This window comes from Bos grunniens, chromosome 15 (genome assembly GCF_055505025.1).
Source record: "Bos grunniens cultivar Pamir isolate PY7600 chromosome 15, Bosgru_T2T1.0, whole genome shotgun sequence".
In the NCBI taxonomy this organism is placed as follows: Eukaryota; Metazoa; Chordata; class Mammalia; order Artiodactyla; family Bovidae; genus Bos; species Bos grunniens.
In genome coordinates, this window is record NC_141179.1 from 32589589 (window position 1) to 32604272 (window position 14684).

The window sequence follows — 14684 nt, forward strand, 5'->3', positions numbered from 1 at the left end:
AAGCTGAGCGCCGAAGAATTGATGCTTTTGAACTGTGGTGTTGGAGAAGACTCTTGAGAGTCCCTTGGACTGCAAGGAGATCCAACCAGTCCATTCTGAAGGAGATCAGCCCTGGGATTTCCTTGGAAGGAATGATGCTAAAGCTGAAACTCCAGTACTTTGGCCACCTCATGTGAAGAGTTGACTCATTGGAAAAGACTCTGATGCTGGGAGGGATTGGGGGCAGGAGGAGAAGGGGACAAAAGAGGATGAGATGGCTGGATGGCATCACCGACCCGATGGACGTGAGTTTGAGTGAACTCCAGGAGTTGGTGATGAACAGGGAGGCCTGGTGTGCTGCGATTCATGGAGTCGCAGAGTCGGACACAACTGAGCGACTGAACTGAACTGAACTGAGGACCAGGAGCATTTAGCGGGCACTGAAATGACCATCCTCTCCTTCCTCTCAGCCTCTCAAGGGCTTGCACGAAACTCCTGAAGTCTCTCCTTCAGCCCTGCTTCCTCTGTCTTATCAAGAACCAGGGTCTGAGTCCAGAGCACAGCGAAACATAAAATGAAAGAGAGGATAGGCCTTGGCGGCTCCCACAAACCTGCAGACAAATATTGACCTTGGGTTTGTCTCCCCACCCCCCCGTCCCCGTACCGTTTATCTCCTTGTGCTTTGAACAAGGTCTTGGATCCTCCAGCTGCATGTAGGGTTAATTTAAAATGTGTCCTCCCCACTCTCCGGTGTCTGCCTCCTCCACCCTGGGAAGAGGACTTGTAACAGTGTTGGCTGTGGGCTGCAGGGGCTGGGGTGTGTGTGCAAGTTTGGGGGCTTAGGTAGGATGGTTCGGTGCTCGGTCACCCAGGCGAGGGTCACAAGGAAGCCACTGTGCTGGGGCCGTGTGTCCCGCGCAGCTCTTGTGTGTGCAAGGAACCACTGTGTAACTAACTGGGTGACTGTTCAGGTGTGGCGAGTCTCTTGTCTGACTATCCTTGTTTTTAAGGCCTCTGTGCCAGGAATACATTTACTGTGTTCCGGGCAGGGGCAGTTTAGTTCGAGCAACAGTAGTTTGGTGCCCAGAGTAATTGAAACTGTGAGTTGCACCATGGGGGCGGGCTCATCTGGACTCGAACGTGCCCGCCGCGTTCTCCGCGCTAATTTCCTCGGACTCCCCACGCTCCCTCGAGGTGGGGATGCGACAGGGGGCGGACGAGGTGGTCGTGTGGCGGCACCCGGGGCTGTGCAGTCGGGAAAGGAGACTGGCCGAGGTTGAGGGCGACCTCGGCACGACCTGGCAGAGGAGGCGAGAACTCCAGGGAGGACCGGCGAGCCCCACGCGACTCCCAGTTGCCGCAGGGCACACGGGCGACAAAGAGCGCCCGCCCGGGGCCCGGGCCGCGCGCCCGCTGCCTTGACTTCCCCATCGCCGCGCGGGGGAGGGGCCGCGGCGGAGAAAGTGCGCGAAGGGGCCGCGGCGGCGAGCGTCCCACGTGACGGCGCCGCGCCGAGCCGAGCGGGACCCGGCGGCGGCGGCTGGCGCAGCGGGGCGGCCTGGAGCCCCGGGAGCGGCGCGCGCGGCCCCGGCCCGGCCGGCGTCCCGGCCTCGCGCTGCACATTCTCTCCTGGCGGCGGCGCCACCTGCGGTCGCGTTCGCCCGAACATGGCGACACGGAGCAGCAGGAGGGAGTCGCGACTCCCCTTCCTCTTCGTCCTGATCGCGCTGTTGCCCCCTGGGGCTGTCGGTCAGATCTGGCCCCAGACGCTGCCCGGGGGCCGCGCGCCTGGGCCCCAGGACCGTGGCTTCCTCGTGGTGCGGGGCGACCCGTTCGAACTGCGGCTGGGGGCGCGCGGGGCGCCCCGGGGGGCGGACGAGAAGCCGCTCCGGAGGAGACGGAGCGCTGCCCTGCAGCAGGAGCCCATCCAGGTGTACGGACAGGTGAGCGGTCGGCCCCCGCCTTCCCTCTGGCTCTCTCTTCTCCCTGCGCCGCCGCACCCCCGCATCCATCCTTAGCTGTCGCCTCCAGGTGCAGGCACCGCTGGGGACTTCCCGGCTGGCGTTTGTTTTTCTCCCCTCCGCACGCAGGAGTACAACCGTCAGCACTTGAATCGCCTTGATCTTTCCTTCTTCCTGCCGATTTTAGCAAACGGATTCCAGGGCACTCGTGGGGTGCACTGTTTCCCCCAGGCTGTGTGCTCTCCGGTGGAGTTTCTGGCAGGTATCGGAAGGGTGCAGCTTCATTTTACGTGTAGATAGCAAACGGGCTTTCTTTCTTGTATCATCAGTTAGCAGTGGAGGCGAGCACCCTGCAGTTGCTGTACGTTTACCCAGAACAGTCAGAGGAGGGGGTTTCCGCACTTACCGTTTTAAACCACAATTAAGGTGGGCAAACCTGAAATCTTGACTCTGGGTATATAGTCAAACAAGAGGTGTGTGTGTGTAAGGGCTGAATTCTTATTTTGGTGGTGATGGGGGGCGGGGTGAGGTTCTATCCATCCTACCCCTTTCAAAATACTGATTTTATGTTGGACAGGAATCTCTCTCATGACACTTGGGGATTTGAAAAACTGCAGGAGTTTGGTAGGTATTATTATTCAGTAGATGATTTATTTCTTCAGGCAATGGGCTTATTAGATCATGAGGAACATGAATTTCACTTTTATGGCCGGACTTACTGCTGGCAATTGCAAACCAAGTTTGTGGGCTAGAATCAGTGTTGGCAAAATTAATTTGTCCATGTTATTGCCTCATGAGACTTACAGTCCTGTGGTTGAGATTGACATTAACAAAGCTGGCAGGTCGGTGGGGGAAAGGAAGTGGAAACAGTGGAGGTGGTCAATTACGTGATTTCTCGAGTCAAAATGTTCCCTTCAAAGTAGAAATTAAAAGATTGGTCTGAATTCTGCATCTCTTCGCTGATTTTCCTTTAGCCATTTCTTCAGGAAATATACAGAGTTTAATGTTCAACGTTTGGAGCCGGAAGAACATTATAAACCATCTCTCCCTATTGTGTCATTTTGATGACGAAGCCACCAGAGCCAGGAAAGGTGAAGTGACTAGCCCAAGGTCATGTGGGGCAGGGTTGCTGGCTCTTTAGTTTTTGTCTGCATTGTCTCAGTGATCTTTGAGAGATCAAATAGTCACTCACTCTTTATACAGTGCTTCTTAAATAACTTCTTTCTAAAGAAAAATGTATTGGTAAGAAAGGGGCTTGGGATGGAGGTTCGAGGATGGGAGCATTTAACTTCCATCCACCACCAGCCCTAAGGCAAGAGCATGTGCCAGTGGGCATACAATGGCTGGTTGGCGTGGGCTGCTGGAACTTGCCTGTGTGGGTTCCCCGAGGGTCCAGATCCTTGTTGCTCTCTCCACTCCCTTCTGAAACTTCTTTTTTGTATTAGTGAAAGAAGTCAGCAGGGTCCTTGCTCTCCACAGGGACACCAGCATCCTGATGGAGGATGGGGGAGGGCGAGAGAGAGGCTCCCTTGTTCACTGAATCTTCCCATCAGCCCAGCTCTCTTGTGGACTTGAGTCAGCTTTCTGGGGGCTGGGAATGGGGAGCAACGGAAGACGATCCCTTCTGGATCTCAGGTCCCCCACAAATATAGATTGGGCTGCCAGAAGAACTTCCTGGTGGCAAAAATACGCACGCAGTTGCCATTTGTAAAAGCTCCTGGAGATTTGGGGACAAGTTAAACTGTGTTCTCCTTAGGAGTGACTAAAAAACCTTCGGCTTTCATATTTCTGAGTCAGCCAGATTGAATTTGTTTCCGTGGAAGGATGGAGAACTAGCTGTGGAACTCTTAATGAGGAATTCCTATCAAGGGTAAGGACCCAGAGCAGTGTTTCGTCTTCTCCGAGGCTGCCTCCCTGTGTGTTTGTTCTTGGTTGCCCTGGGGTTAATAAAAGTGGGATTAACTTGACTCTGTAAGGGTCTGAGTTAGATTGAAGGAAGGACTTCCTGGGCTTTCTGCTACAAGCACTGTCTGGTGCAGACCCTTCAGACCCCAAGCGCAGGAATCGAGCTGAAGGGGTTTGGCCTGTCCGTCTTGCAGCTCTGAAGGGCCTCGGGACTCTTTGGAAGGATCTTTCTAGTAAAGATGACCATTGGCCTCTTTTTTCCCCTGGGACAGACCTGGTTTAGAAGTTGTCCCTGTTGGATATGAAAAGTGCTGTGTTCACTCTCAAAAGGGTCAGGATGCAGACTATAAATTAGATCCTTGATGGCTCAGATAGTAAAGAATCTGCCTGCAATGCAGGAGACTGGGGTTTGATCCCTGGGTTGGGAAGATCCCCTGGAGAGGGAAATGGCTACCTACCACTCCAGTATTAATGCCTGGAGAATTCCAGGGACAGAGGAGCCTGGCCTGCTACAGTCCATGGGGTCACAAAGAGTCAGACTCGACTGAGCAACTAACACATTCTGCTTCTAGCCTTAAGCCAGTTCTCACTAAAGTGAGAGTATAAATACTCCCCCCAACCCCCACACTTTAAGTTTTTCAGTAGTGTCAGTTGAATTCAGTATATTCTATGTAGGGATGGAGTGCAAATGAAGGGGCAGGGGGAGTTTTCATCACTGCTTTCAGAAAATTTAGAATTTAAGGAGCAGATAAAGCAGATGCAAATAAATGTACAGGCATGGAAATGTACCAGACAGGGTCAAGGAAGCAGGGACGTGATAAACCAGCCACAACTCTCTGGTGGGGTGTGAGTGGGTTGTTTGACATGGAAGGTGTGGGAGATGAAGTGATAAAGGGTCAGTGGGCTCAGACACTCTGCAGCTTCTCATCCTCTAACCTTTGAGTGCATTTGAGGGGATGCTGGGCACCACAGATCGGGGCTAGAAGCAGAAGCTGCCTGATGGAAAAAGACCCTCGGGGTGATGTTCAGGCTGCCAGCTTCAGGGAGGGGAGTCAGAGGGCTTTTGCATCTGAGAAAGAGCCCTGTGTTGGAGTCAGTGTCATTCTTTTCCTTGGTGCTGCTAACCTTTGGAGTAAACTAGGTTTAGCTGTTGTGCCTCTTCTAAAACAGGCCAGATCCAAGAAGGGGGATTCCAACATTCTTGCCACACTGGATTTCTTCCTGATTTCATGTCCACTCCATGCCTCTGTGCCACCTGCTTTTTCCTCTGCCTCCAATATTCTTCCCCTGTTTCTCTGTTTGTCTGCAAAACCTCTATTCCATTTTTCACCATCCAAGGAATGTCTCTCAGTATTCCCAGGCTCTGGTGGGAAGAGTTCTTTTGAGCTTGGTTCCAGCACCGACTGTCTTGTGTTCTCACTGCTTGTGTTGGTGTTTCATCTCCTAGTTTGCTCCTTGAGGGCATGGATCAAGCCTCTCCTCCGTGTCCCTGGCACTTGGGAGGCCCTTAATGAATATTCGTGGACCCGCTGCCCACCTGGAAGGTGAAAGGCCTGGAGGGTAGGAAGCACATCCAAGTTATAGAAAAGGTATTTATAAGGAGGACTATGGTGAGCCCACAAATGGAGAGTGGAAATGAGTTGGCTCAGAATGTGGGTTAGGGAGCCCTGATTTTCCTGTGCTTTTCTGGGGGTTTATTTTGAATGAAGAGCTGCAATTCTGTTGTGCAGAATGCTCCCTTTTAGGGCTATCATGGTAATGCTAATGGTATTGTTTTGGGGAAAAAGCCTTTGGAATGAAGCGCAAAGCCTAACAGGATTTACAGGTTTATTTTCCTTCCAATGAGCTCTCTCTTCATAATTCCTGCTTTTTAGAGGCCAGGGAGTATTCAGTGTCCTGATTTGAGACTGAAAATAAAGTGTCTGTTACAGTACAAGGACCCAAGACAAAGAGCCTCCTTTGGGGGATGGAAGACTGTAGCTTTAGATCTCTTTGAGGTAGATTCTTGTATGATACACTTGCTTGGGAAAGAATTGGCTGGTTGATTCTGAAGTTAGGACATTTGACCTGTATGCTTCCAAAAGATGAGAAGGCAAAGCCTTTGTGGTGTCAGGTTGGCTTCTACATAGCTGAAGAGTTCCTTAGTGTGTTGGGTTGGCTTGATAAAGGGTGTGACCTTGAAAGACTTCCTGGTCTTGCTTGGCATCTTGTCTTGGGCACAGTTCTTGGCTCGGTCTCTGGCCACTGTTTAACAGCTTGCCTGTCTAGGGGCAAGCCTTGATGGAGGCTTCGAGAGGTGGAATAAATGGGAGGAAAAGGGACATGGAAGAGGAGCGAGGAGATGGAGAATGAAAGGGGTGAAATGACAAGCCATCCAGTCTGTTTATTTAGCCGTCAGCAGGTAACGTGTGTTTGCAAAACAGTATTTGTTCAGAAGAGTATATAGTGAGATGTACAATTCCTTCCCTCCTGTGTCCCCATTCCCCTGGTGTCCCTTCCCAGTGGACACCCACGGTCATCAGTTTTTTTGTGTGTCCTTCCAAAAACGTTCTATGTATATATAACATATGGACATGAAACTTGAAAGGCTTTCTCTCATCGTAGCCCCTAATACCATCACTAATGACATTAGCTCCAAAGTATATTTATGGCAATAGGAGGGGAGTTACCTGAAGTGTCGTAGTATAAAATGGATTGTACTTTTACTCCAGGCCAGGGTAGAAAATACTATTCCACTTGGAGGCTTCCTGTGGGCCGAGGCCAGGAGAACAGCATTCTGTAGCCTTGTCATTTGAAAGGTGCTGGAGGGCAGTTCCCTGGAGATGTGGCGCTCACGTGTGTGAGAGCAACAGAATACAGAGATCGTGGGTCTTGGCTTTAACTCATTTTCTTTTGGAGAATGTTTTCTTTAAATTCTGTAAAGTGGAGTTAATAGTATGCTTAATAAATTGCTTTGAGAGCTGGGATCCAGGGAGGCAGATTCTAACAGCAATGAGCATCCCCAAGCAAAAGATGGATGTTGTAGGAACATTTCATTTGTCATATTTTGGATTTTCCTCCTTAAGAGATGACTGCCATCTTTGTAGTGTCATTGTTTAATCCCAGGGCCAGGGATCCATGGAGCTGAGCGTCATACTGTCAGCTGTAATGGACAGACACAGGAGCTTGCAAATAATCTGGAGAGCGGGTAACCCCCAAAATAGCTTATTTGCCTTTGCTATTTGTTTATTTAGTCTTTTAAAGCATCTGTTTACCTTCCTAATTAAAGTTTGCTTAGGTGCATATTAAAATGAGCTTGTATTCTTTGAGCAGTTGATAAGCAAACAGCTGGCATACATGTGTTAGGGAAAGCCAGTTTGGAGTTTAGAAATTTTGACAATAATTCAGATGCAGATAATTTGAGAGTTGACTGCACAGAAATATATTAAAGCTGAGGTATTATAATAACCTTTCCTCCATCTTTTTTTTAGGTTTGGGTATGATGGAAAGGAAAGGAGAACTCGCTGCATTTTGGTTTGAATATTCAGGGATCAGTATTTCAGCAGAAGTGGTCTGGGCTGCAGGGCTGAGCTGTCCTCTTTGTCGAGTACAGAACCTTCGTGTGCATTCTCAGGCCAGAATCCGTCGGCATATGGCATATTCAGTCCAACCACGTAGATGCAAAAATCAATTTCCCTCAGTTTAAAATGAGCCACAGTTAATTTCGACCTAATTTATTGGTTTATTGACCTGTGGACCTTGGGCCTTCGAAGAAGTGGCATGGGCAGCCTTCTAGCATTGAAGTGGCTGATGGTGCTATAAATCAGAGAAGGCAGGTGGGCTGCTGATCATGATCGAGATTTGGGTTTCATCCCATGTTATTGTGAAACCCTAAGTTTTTTTATTGTCATATGAGGCATGCATTGAGCATTTTGGGGTGGGTTCCATAAAATAGGACCTCATAAGTGACTTAACTCTTGCAGCGAGGACCCCAACAGGGAGTTAAAAAATAATTACAAAATTCTGTTGTCTACTGGGTAACTGTCAATCATAATGGTAACATCCATGGTCATGTCACTGCTACCAGCCAGGAGCCGGAAGACTTTATCTTCTTGGCCTCATGTCAGGTCTCCTTGATGGGTCTTCTTGCCATGATGGAAATATTCTGTATCTGAGCTGGTCAGGGTGTCCATGAGCCGTCTGTGGGGGTTGAGCGCTTGAAATGTGGTTAGGATGACCGAAGAATTGAAGTTATTTTCCTTTCGTTGAATTTTAATCAAGTTAAATTTAAGTTTGAATGGCTGCATGTGGCCCACGGACAGCATAGCTTTCCCGGGTGGTGTGTGGTTCCCTTTCCCACTGTGGTCGCTGCCTCACCCAGGGAGCAGCTGTAGGCACTGCTAGGCTTGTCTTTGTTTCCACCATGAGCAGGGGAAGGAAAGCGAGGGTTGAGGGCTGCTGTCTGAACCTGAGGCTTTGGTGGCTGCTGGCTGCCAGGGAGAGTGTCAGGAGACCCTGGCTTTTCTTTCCGTGGTAGGGGTGCGGCAGCCGGCTGTGCTGGAGGGTGCCCTGGGTGTCCTGTTCACCTTAGCGGCAGCCTGTGTGCAGATGCTTCCTCCCACTGGGGACCTGGGCGCTGAAGGCGGACCCGTGTGTCTTCGCTTTTGCTGTGGCTTTGCCCACACAGCAGCCCACATGGCCCTGGCTGGTGTGCAGGCCCTACCCATCTGTTGAGCCAAGAAAGCAGTAATGATGCCTGAACTGGGGGCCACCTCCCCACCTCTGCCCTCTACGTCCCGGACTCGCCTTGTTGTGCCCCAATGCAGTCAGGTCTGTCTTCATCCCTGCAGCCCTGCAGGCCAGCACAAAGACAAACATCGAGCGTGCAGTCTTCATCATGGCCTGGGTGGGAACCCCCCTACCCCGGTCCCCGCCCTCTAACCCTGCCTGTCGCTGCTGCTGCCTCCACTCAACTCAGCAAATCAGGACCCTTCACTATGATTTATCTCCAGTGCCCTGAATTAGATTAAAAACACTGCTACGAATTCTCAGAAAGGCAGGCTGATGTGATTGCATCCCACATCGGAGTGGTAGACAAGAGCAATAAAAAGATGTGCTTATATCATCCGTATTTTGTGCCTTGTAGGGGCCACCATGTGATTTATTGTTCCTTTCCTTTTTTTAAGTGAGGAAGGTAAGCAACATTGCTTCTTTTATTTAGAAAAGAGACTATTCTGTTGAGCAGAAACCCTCTGCCCCCAAAGCACTGGATCAAAGCGGGGAAGGTGGATGGGGTGCTTCGGAAATAAAATAAGTGAGGGTTTGAGCCCGTGAGTGGGGTGAATGGAGATTGTAATGTGTCAGTTGGGACTGAGGTGAGAGCCAGCTTACTTTGATGGGCTGAGGAGCCGAACAGTGTCAGGGTGAAATTTCTCACTCGCAGGAAACCTCTGTGCCCAGAAGAAATGGGGAGAAGCTAGGATGATGTGTTGGAGTTTGGAGGGGTGGGGGTTAAAAACAATGCTGGGACTAAGGCCAGTTTAGGGACCCTCTCCCGAGAACCTCATGTGGGTGCCTCCGAGATGAGCCATACATGGGGGAAGGGCCCAGATAGAAAGGACCCTGTTTCTCTGTTAGCCCAGAAGACACAGGCAAGACACTTCCATGTGGGTCTACCCCAGGGGCCTGGGGACAAGACCTGCGCCAGGGTCCCCCCCAGAGGACCCTGCCGATGGCAGAGGGTGGGGACAGCAGCAGACAGAGATGAGTGAGGGGCTGTGAGGCTGGGGGAGGGTGTGGAACAGACTTGAAATGTTTTAAACCTGTGCTCAATTAATCAAGTAACATGAGACTGTGTACCTATGACTTACCTCATCTGTATATATTTAGTTCCCTGAAGTTCTCTCAACTGAGGAGTTCTTTAAAAAAAATATCCTGTAGTTAACCATGCTCACGGTTCGCTGGATTTGGCAAGGCGAGCTGCTGCTGGAGGTGATGCCGGGGTTCCTGCAGAGATGAGGCCTCCTCCGTCCTTGAGAGGGAAGAATTCAGCAGTGGATGTGGAGAGCTGGGTGGAGGAGAAAGGGCTGTTATCACAGGGTTAGGGAGTTAAGCTGAGGGTGGGGAGTTGCCCCAGCGGCTTCTGCTTGCCCTCCTGGTACCAGAGACATCTCATGTGACTGAGAGGTCAGCCTTTCTGTGGGGTTTAAGCCCACAGCAAGGAGGCAGAGAAGGCAATGGCACCCCACTCCAGTACTCTTGCCTGGAAAATCCCATGGGCGGAGGACCCTGGTAGGCTGCAGTCCATAGGGTCACGAAGAGTCAGACACAACTGAGCGACTTTCCTTTCACTTTTCACTTTCATGCATTGGAGAAGGAAATGGCAACCCACTCCAGTGTTCTTTGCCTAGAGAATCCCAGGGACAGGGATCCTGGTGGGCTGCCGTCTATGGGGTTGCACAGAGTCAGACACGACTGAAGCAACTTAGCAGCAGTAGCAGCAGCAGCAAGGTGAGGTCAGGCTTTCCTGGTGGTTCAGCGGTAAAGAATCCACCTGCAATGCAGGAGCTGAAGGAGACATGGGTTCAATCCCTGGGCCGGGAAGACCCCCTGGAGGAGGGCACTGCAACGCACTCTAGTATCGTTGCCTGGAGAATCCCATGGACAGAGGAGCCTGGTGGGCTACAGTCCATGGGAGTGCAAAGAGTTGGTCACGACTGAAGTGACTTAGCATTCACGTGAGGTGAGGTCTTGAGGCATTTGGTTCTGGCATGTAATGTAAATGCTTTACTCTTGGGGCGAGGAAAGTGCTAGAAATCAGTGTCATGTCTGCGTTGGTTCCTTGGAGCTTTGGGAGCTGGAACTTGGGTTTCCACAGGTTGCGGATCTCAGGTGTGGAGTGAGGGGAAGGCTGCTGGAATGCGTGGAGTGAGGGGAAGGCTGCTGGAATGCAGGGCTTGGCCATGCTTGGCTTCTGAGCTTGATCCAGACATGCAGTGTCTCATCAGGGTAGGTATGTCATTGCTTCCCACTCTTAGGCCTCAGTGTTCCAAACCTGGTCATGCGCACAGTAGTTTTTAAACATTTTATTGGTTTATTATTTTTATTTTTGGCTGCGCTGAGTCTTTGCTGCTGTGAGAGGGCTCTCACTAGTTGTGGCGAGCGGGGCCGCTCTCTAGTTGTGTGGCACTGGCTTCTCGTTGCAGAGCACAGGCTCTAGGGTGCTCGGGTTCAGCAGTTGTGGCCCATGGGCTTAGTTGCCTCGCGGCACATGCAATCTCCCCAGATCAGGAATCAAATCCATGTCCCCTGCAATGTCACATTAGTTGCCTATGTGTTGCCATTTTGTGAAGAATGGTTTATTTTGGTATAAAGACCATACCGGTAACAAGAGGACATGTTTCAGCATTTCGAAGTTTATGAAATATATTCATGGATATCATCTCATTTGAATCTTAAAGCTGTCCTGTAAAATTAGTAAGGCAAGCCTTATTATTATTTTAGCAATATGAAAAGAAGCCTTTCTTTCTTTCCTAGGGAGGATTGGTAGCAGGATCACTGTTAAAGACTAAGTCTTAATGAAAGGCATTCATACATTTAAAAAAAACAGCACATATTTTTATTTTGTCATAAGTTTGTCTTTCCACGTTTTGACATCCCTAAGAAATGCAGTTTGCCAAAGAATACCTTTTGCCCTGCAGAGCTTCTCCAATTCATGTCTATACAGTGAATTTTCCCTCCTTCGGTAAGAAAGCAAAAGCATCCCCAGGCACCTTCTGTGGATGGGCTGGTGGGCAGATGGATGTCCCTGCCTTTCTGGCGGTCATAGAGACCCTGAATTGTGTGGTTGTTGCTGTTATGGAGGGGGTGGTTTAAAGTATAACTTTCCACTGGTTCTGTGGTGTCACGCATCTTACAGCCTTATTATTCTGCTCATTTCACAGATGAGTATCTTGAGGCTCCAAAAGGCAAAGGGACGTCCCCAGAGCTGTACAGCTGGTCAATCGTAGAGACCAAGATTCAAACCCAAGTCTCTGATTTGTCTCAACTTTACGGTCTTTGCCTTTTGTAAATGTTGAGGGCCTTGCTTTCAGCCAGGGGTCCAGTGGCTGCGGTCTCTTTTGTTCCCCTTTAAAAGCCAAGAGGTCTCGTATAATTCCACCCTCTCCTTGGCTCTTCTGGCTCCATGAATTTTCTTTTAACTTTTCAAACTTGTCAAGTTGCGGGTCCCCCCTAGTCCTTGGCTTTCGCCCTGTTCTTCCTCTCAGTTTCTCAATCTCTCTTCTCTGTTCCGCATCCTCTTTGCCAGGACTCCTTCCTCTTCATCCTTTTGGTGCCACTGGGGGTCCTGTCTTCAGTGCACCCTGCACTTGGTTATGCCCTCCACCCATTTGACAACTGTAAGCATTATTCATGAAATTAACTCTTTAATGTTTGTTTCCCCTAATGATTTGAGAGCCACAAGGCAAGACCTAGAAGTCTGTTGTTTTCTCAACACCTCTCGTGGTATCTGATATGCAGCAAGTGCTCAATAAGTACTTAATGAATGAGGTGGGGGGCTATTTATGGTGAAGCCGTAGAGCCGAAGAGGAGAGTCAAGGAAAGGGGATACTCTGGAACCATCCTACGGAGGTGAATCCTAATTTAAGGCTGGTCCTAGTTCTGGGCTTCCCTGGTGGCTCAGATGGTGAAGAATCCACCTGCAGTGCAGGAGACACAAGTTCAATTCCTAAGTCTGGAAGATCCTCTGGAGAAAGGAATGGCAACCCACTCCAGTATTCTTGCCTGGAGAATTCCATGGACAGAGGAGCCTGGCAGGCTACAGGGGGTCGCAAAGAGTCAGACACGACTGAGTGACCAACACTGGCTCAAGGTGTCCAGCAGCCAGTGAGGGGCTTGCTGTGCTCTCAGTGCTCTGCGCCCCCGAGTTTTAAGGCAGATGGATGGAAACCCCAGCTCTAAATCTTTGGGTTTAACCCCATCTGCACGGTGTGGAAGATGGTTTACATGTTCCCCGAGGTTTCTTCTGGCCTGGATATTTTCTTTTTTTCTTACTTGCCAGCTGGTGAATTAAGGGGCGATTATTTTCATGACAAAGAGATTTTTCACAGGTTCTTTTTTTTTTACAGGGAGCCCTCCCAGAACAGCAGAGCTGGCTATTTGCTAAATGACAAAGTGGGCTTCCCCAGGAGGGAGTGGCAGGTAGAGGTCAACAGTGGGTGGATTCTGCTTGCCAAAGATCTATCAGAAATAAAGTCTCTTTGAACTGATACTGTAAGTCAGGACGAGGCATATAAGTAATCTAAAGACCACTCATGACTCTAGTTAAGGAGATATAGAGAAATGCTAAGTTTTTAGTTCGAGGTCATTCTCCCTTTGTTTCCTGGTCTGTGAAATGGGCAGCCCGTGCTGATCAGTGAAGTAGTTAATGAGTTCTCTGGCTGAAGCATCACTGAGAAAAGTCAGATGAGAGGCCAGGATAGGGCTTCTCTGCAGGGAGCAATTAAACTAGATTTCAGCTCTCCTTCTGAGGTGGAGCGTCCAGGGAGGAAAATGAGCTTACTAAATATAGTGGGGACACGGTCTCGAAAGGGGACACGGAGGGCTGATTTGCATAACCAGCATTTAGGTCATGCAAACGGACGGCTGGAGGAGCCTTGTTATTCTCGGACCTCGGGTGTCTGGCTTTGGTTTCCTCAGGCCTGTCCTGCAGTCCGAGGATTTAGCAGCTGCCTCTGTCCTCGGAGTTGAAGGACACGATATTTGCTTTATACTTCACTGTAGAATTTTTAAAATGCTTCTGTGTATTTCACTGCTGGTGAGGCAGAGGAATGAGCCAGACTGCCTTATTTGTCCTCCTCGTCCTGTGTTCTGGGAAGAAGCTGTGTAGGAGTGGTGAGGACGACTGGCCGTGGGTGTCTGGGACATCCTGATCTTCGCGTTTGACCTATTTGAGAGATGTAATGGAGGAAGAAATGAATGAAGGCGGTGTCAGACCTATTCCATTAAGGGGCCCCCGTCTTTTTGAGTAAGACTCAATGACTGTACAGATCTTGGTGGGTTTTATTGTAAATGTCTTACTACTCATCAGACTTGTCACTCTGATTTCCTCCAGAAGTGTTCTGGGGACTGACAGGTGAGAAGTGACTGAGGAGCCTCAAAGGATACCTAGTCCCTTTGGGGCCTTGGGGCATATAAATGAGCCCTGCCTTCACACAACAAGTAGTTTATACAGTTTATTCATCCTCCTTCTATTTATAATAAGCCAGAGCCTGGGGCTTGGGCGGCCCCGGCGTCTTCCCCCTCTCTGAATAATGAAGCAAAACACATAACCTCTTTGGAGCATCCGGGTCTGCCTGGAGACTGAGATGATTGTTGTGAGTTTGGAAGTGGATGCTAGTCCTGAGCCTCTGGCGATTTGTCCAGCCAGGAACCAGGGAGCAGGGAGCAGGCCTGTGAGGATGGTGTGGCTTTGCAGATGCCGCTGACAGCATTTTGAAGGATTGCCTTGGCCAGAGACCCACTCCTCAGCCTGCCTCCTCTATGACTCACTTGAGCTGCATATTTCAGTAGCATGAAGGCTTGACATGAGAAGAAAGGAGCATTTCTTATGAGTGGGAGCTCTTAGGTATTGAATCAGCACTTGAGAAGTGTGATGTTCTTTGCAGGTCATAGACAGAGGCTTTTGAAAAAATGGAGGTGAAATTCATGTAACGTGAGAGTAACCATTTTAAAGGGAAGGATTCAATTTGGTGGCATTTTGTCCATTCACAGTGCTGTGCAGCCACTACCTCTCTCTGGTTCCAAACCATTTTCATCCAGAGTAAAACCTCTTCCCCGTTAAACAGCTACTACCTATTC

General features: G+C 49.8%; 1 protein-coding gene across 3 annotated transcripts in view; it reads left to right on the top strand.

Annotated features, from left to right (window-relative positions):
- The first annotated feature begins 1101 nt into the window (after window positions 1-1101).
- Window positions 1102-14684, top strand: part of SORL1 (sortilin related receptor 1) — a 170560-nt gene continuing 156977 nt past the window's right edge. The window contains exon 1 of one of the 3 annotated variants that reach the window (XM_086338350.1): window positions 1102-1922. In XM_086338350.1, coding sequence (XP_086194476.1) covers window positions 1647-1922 — 276 coding nt within the window. In that variant the 5' untranslated portion in view covers window positions 1102-1646. Of the gene's footprint in view, window positions 1923-2048; window positions 2203-14684 lie in introns of those variants that run through there. The other 2 variants (XM_086338353.1, XM_086338360.1) reach the window with 2 other exon arrangements.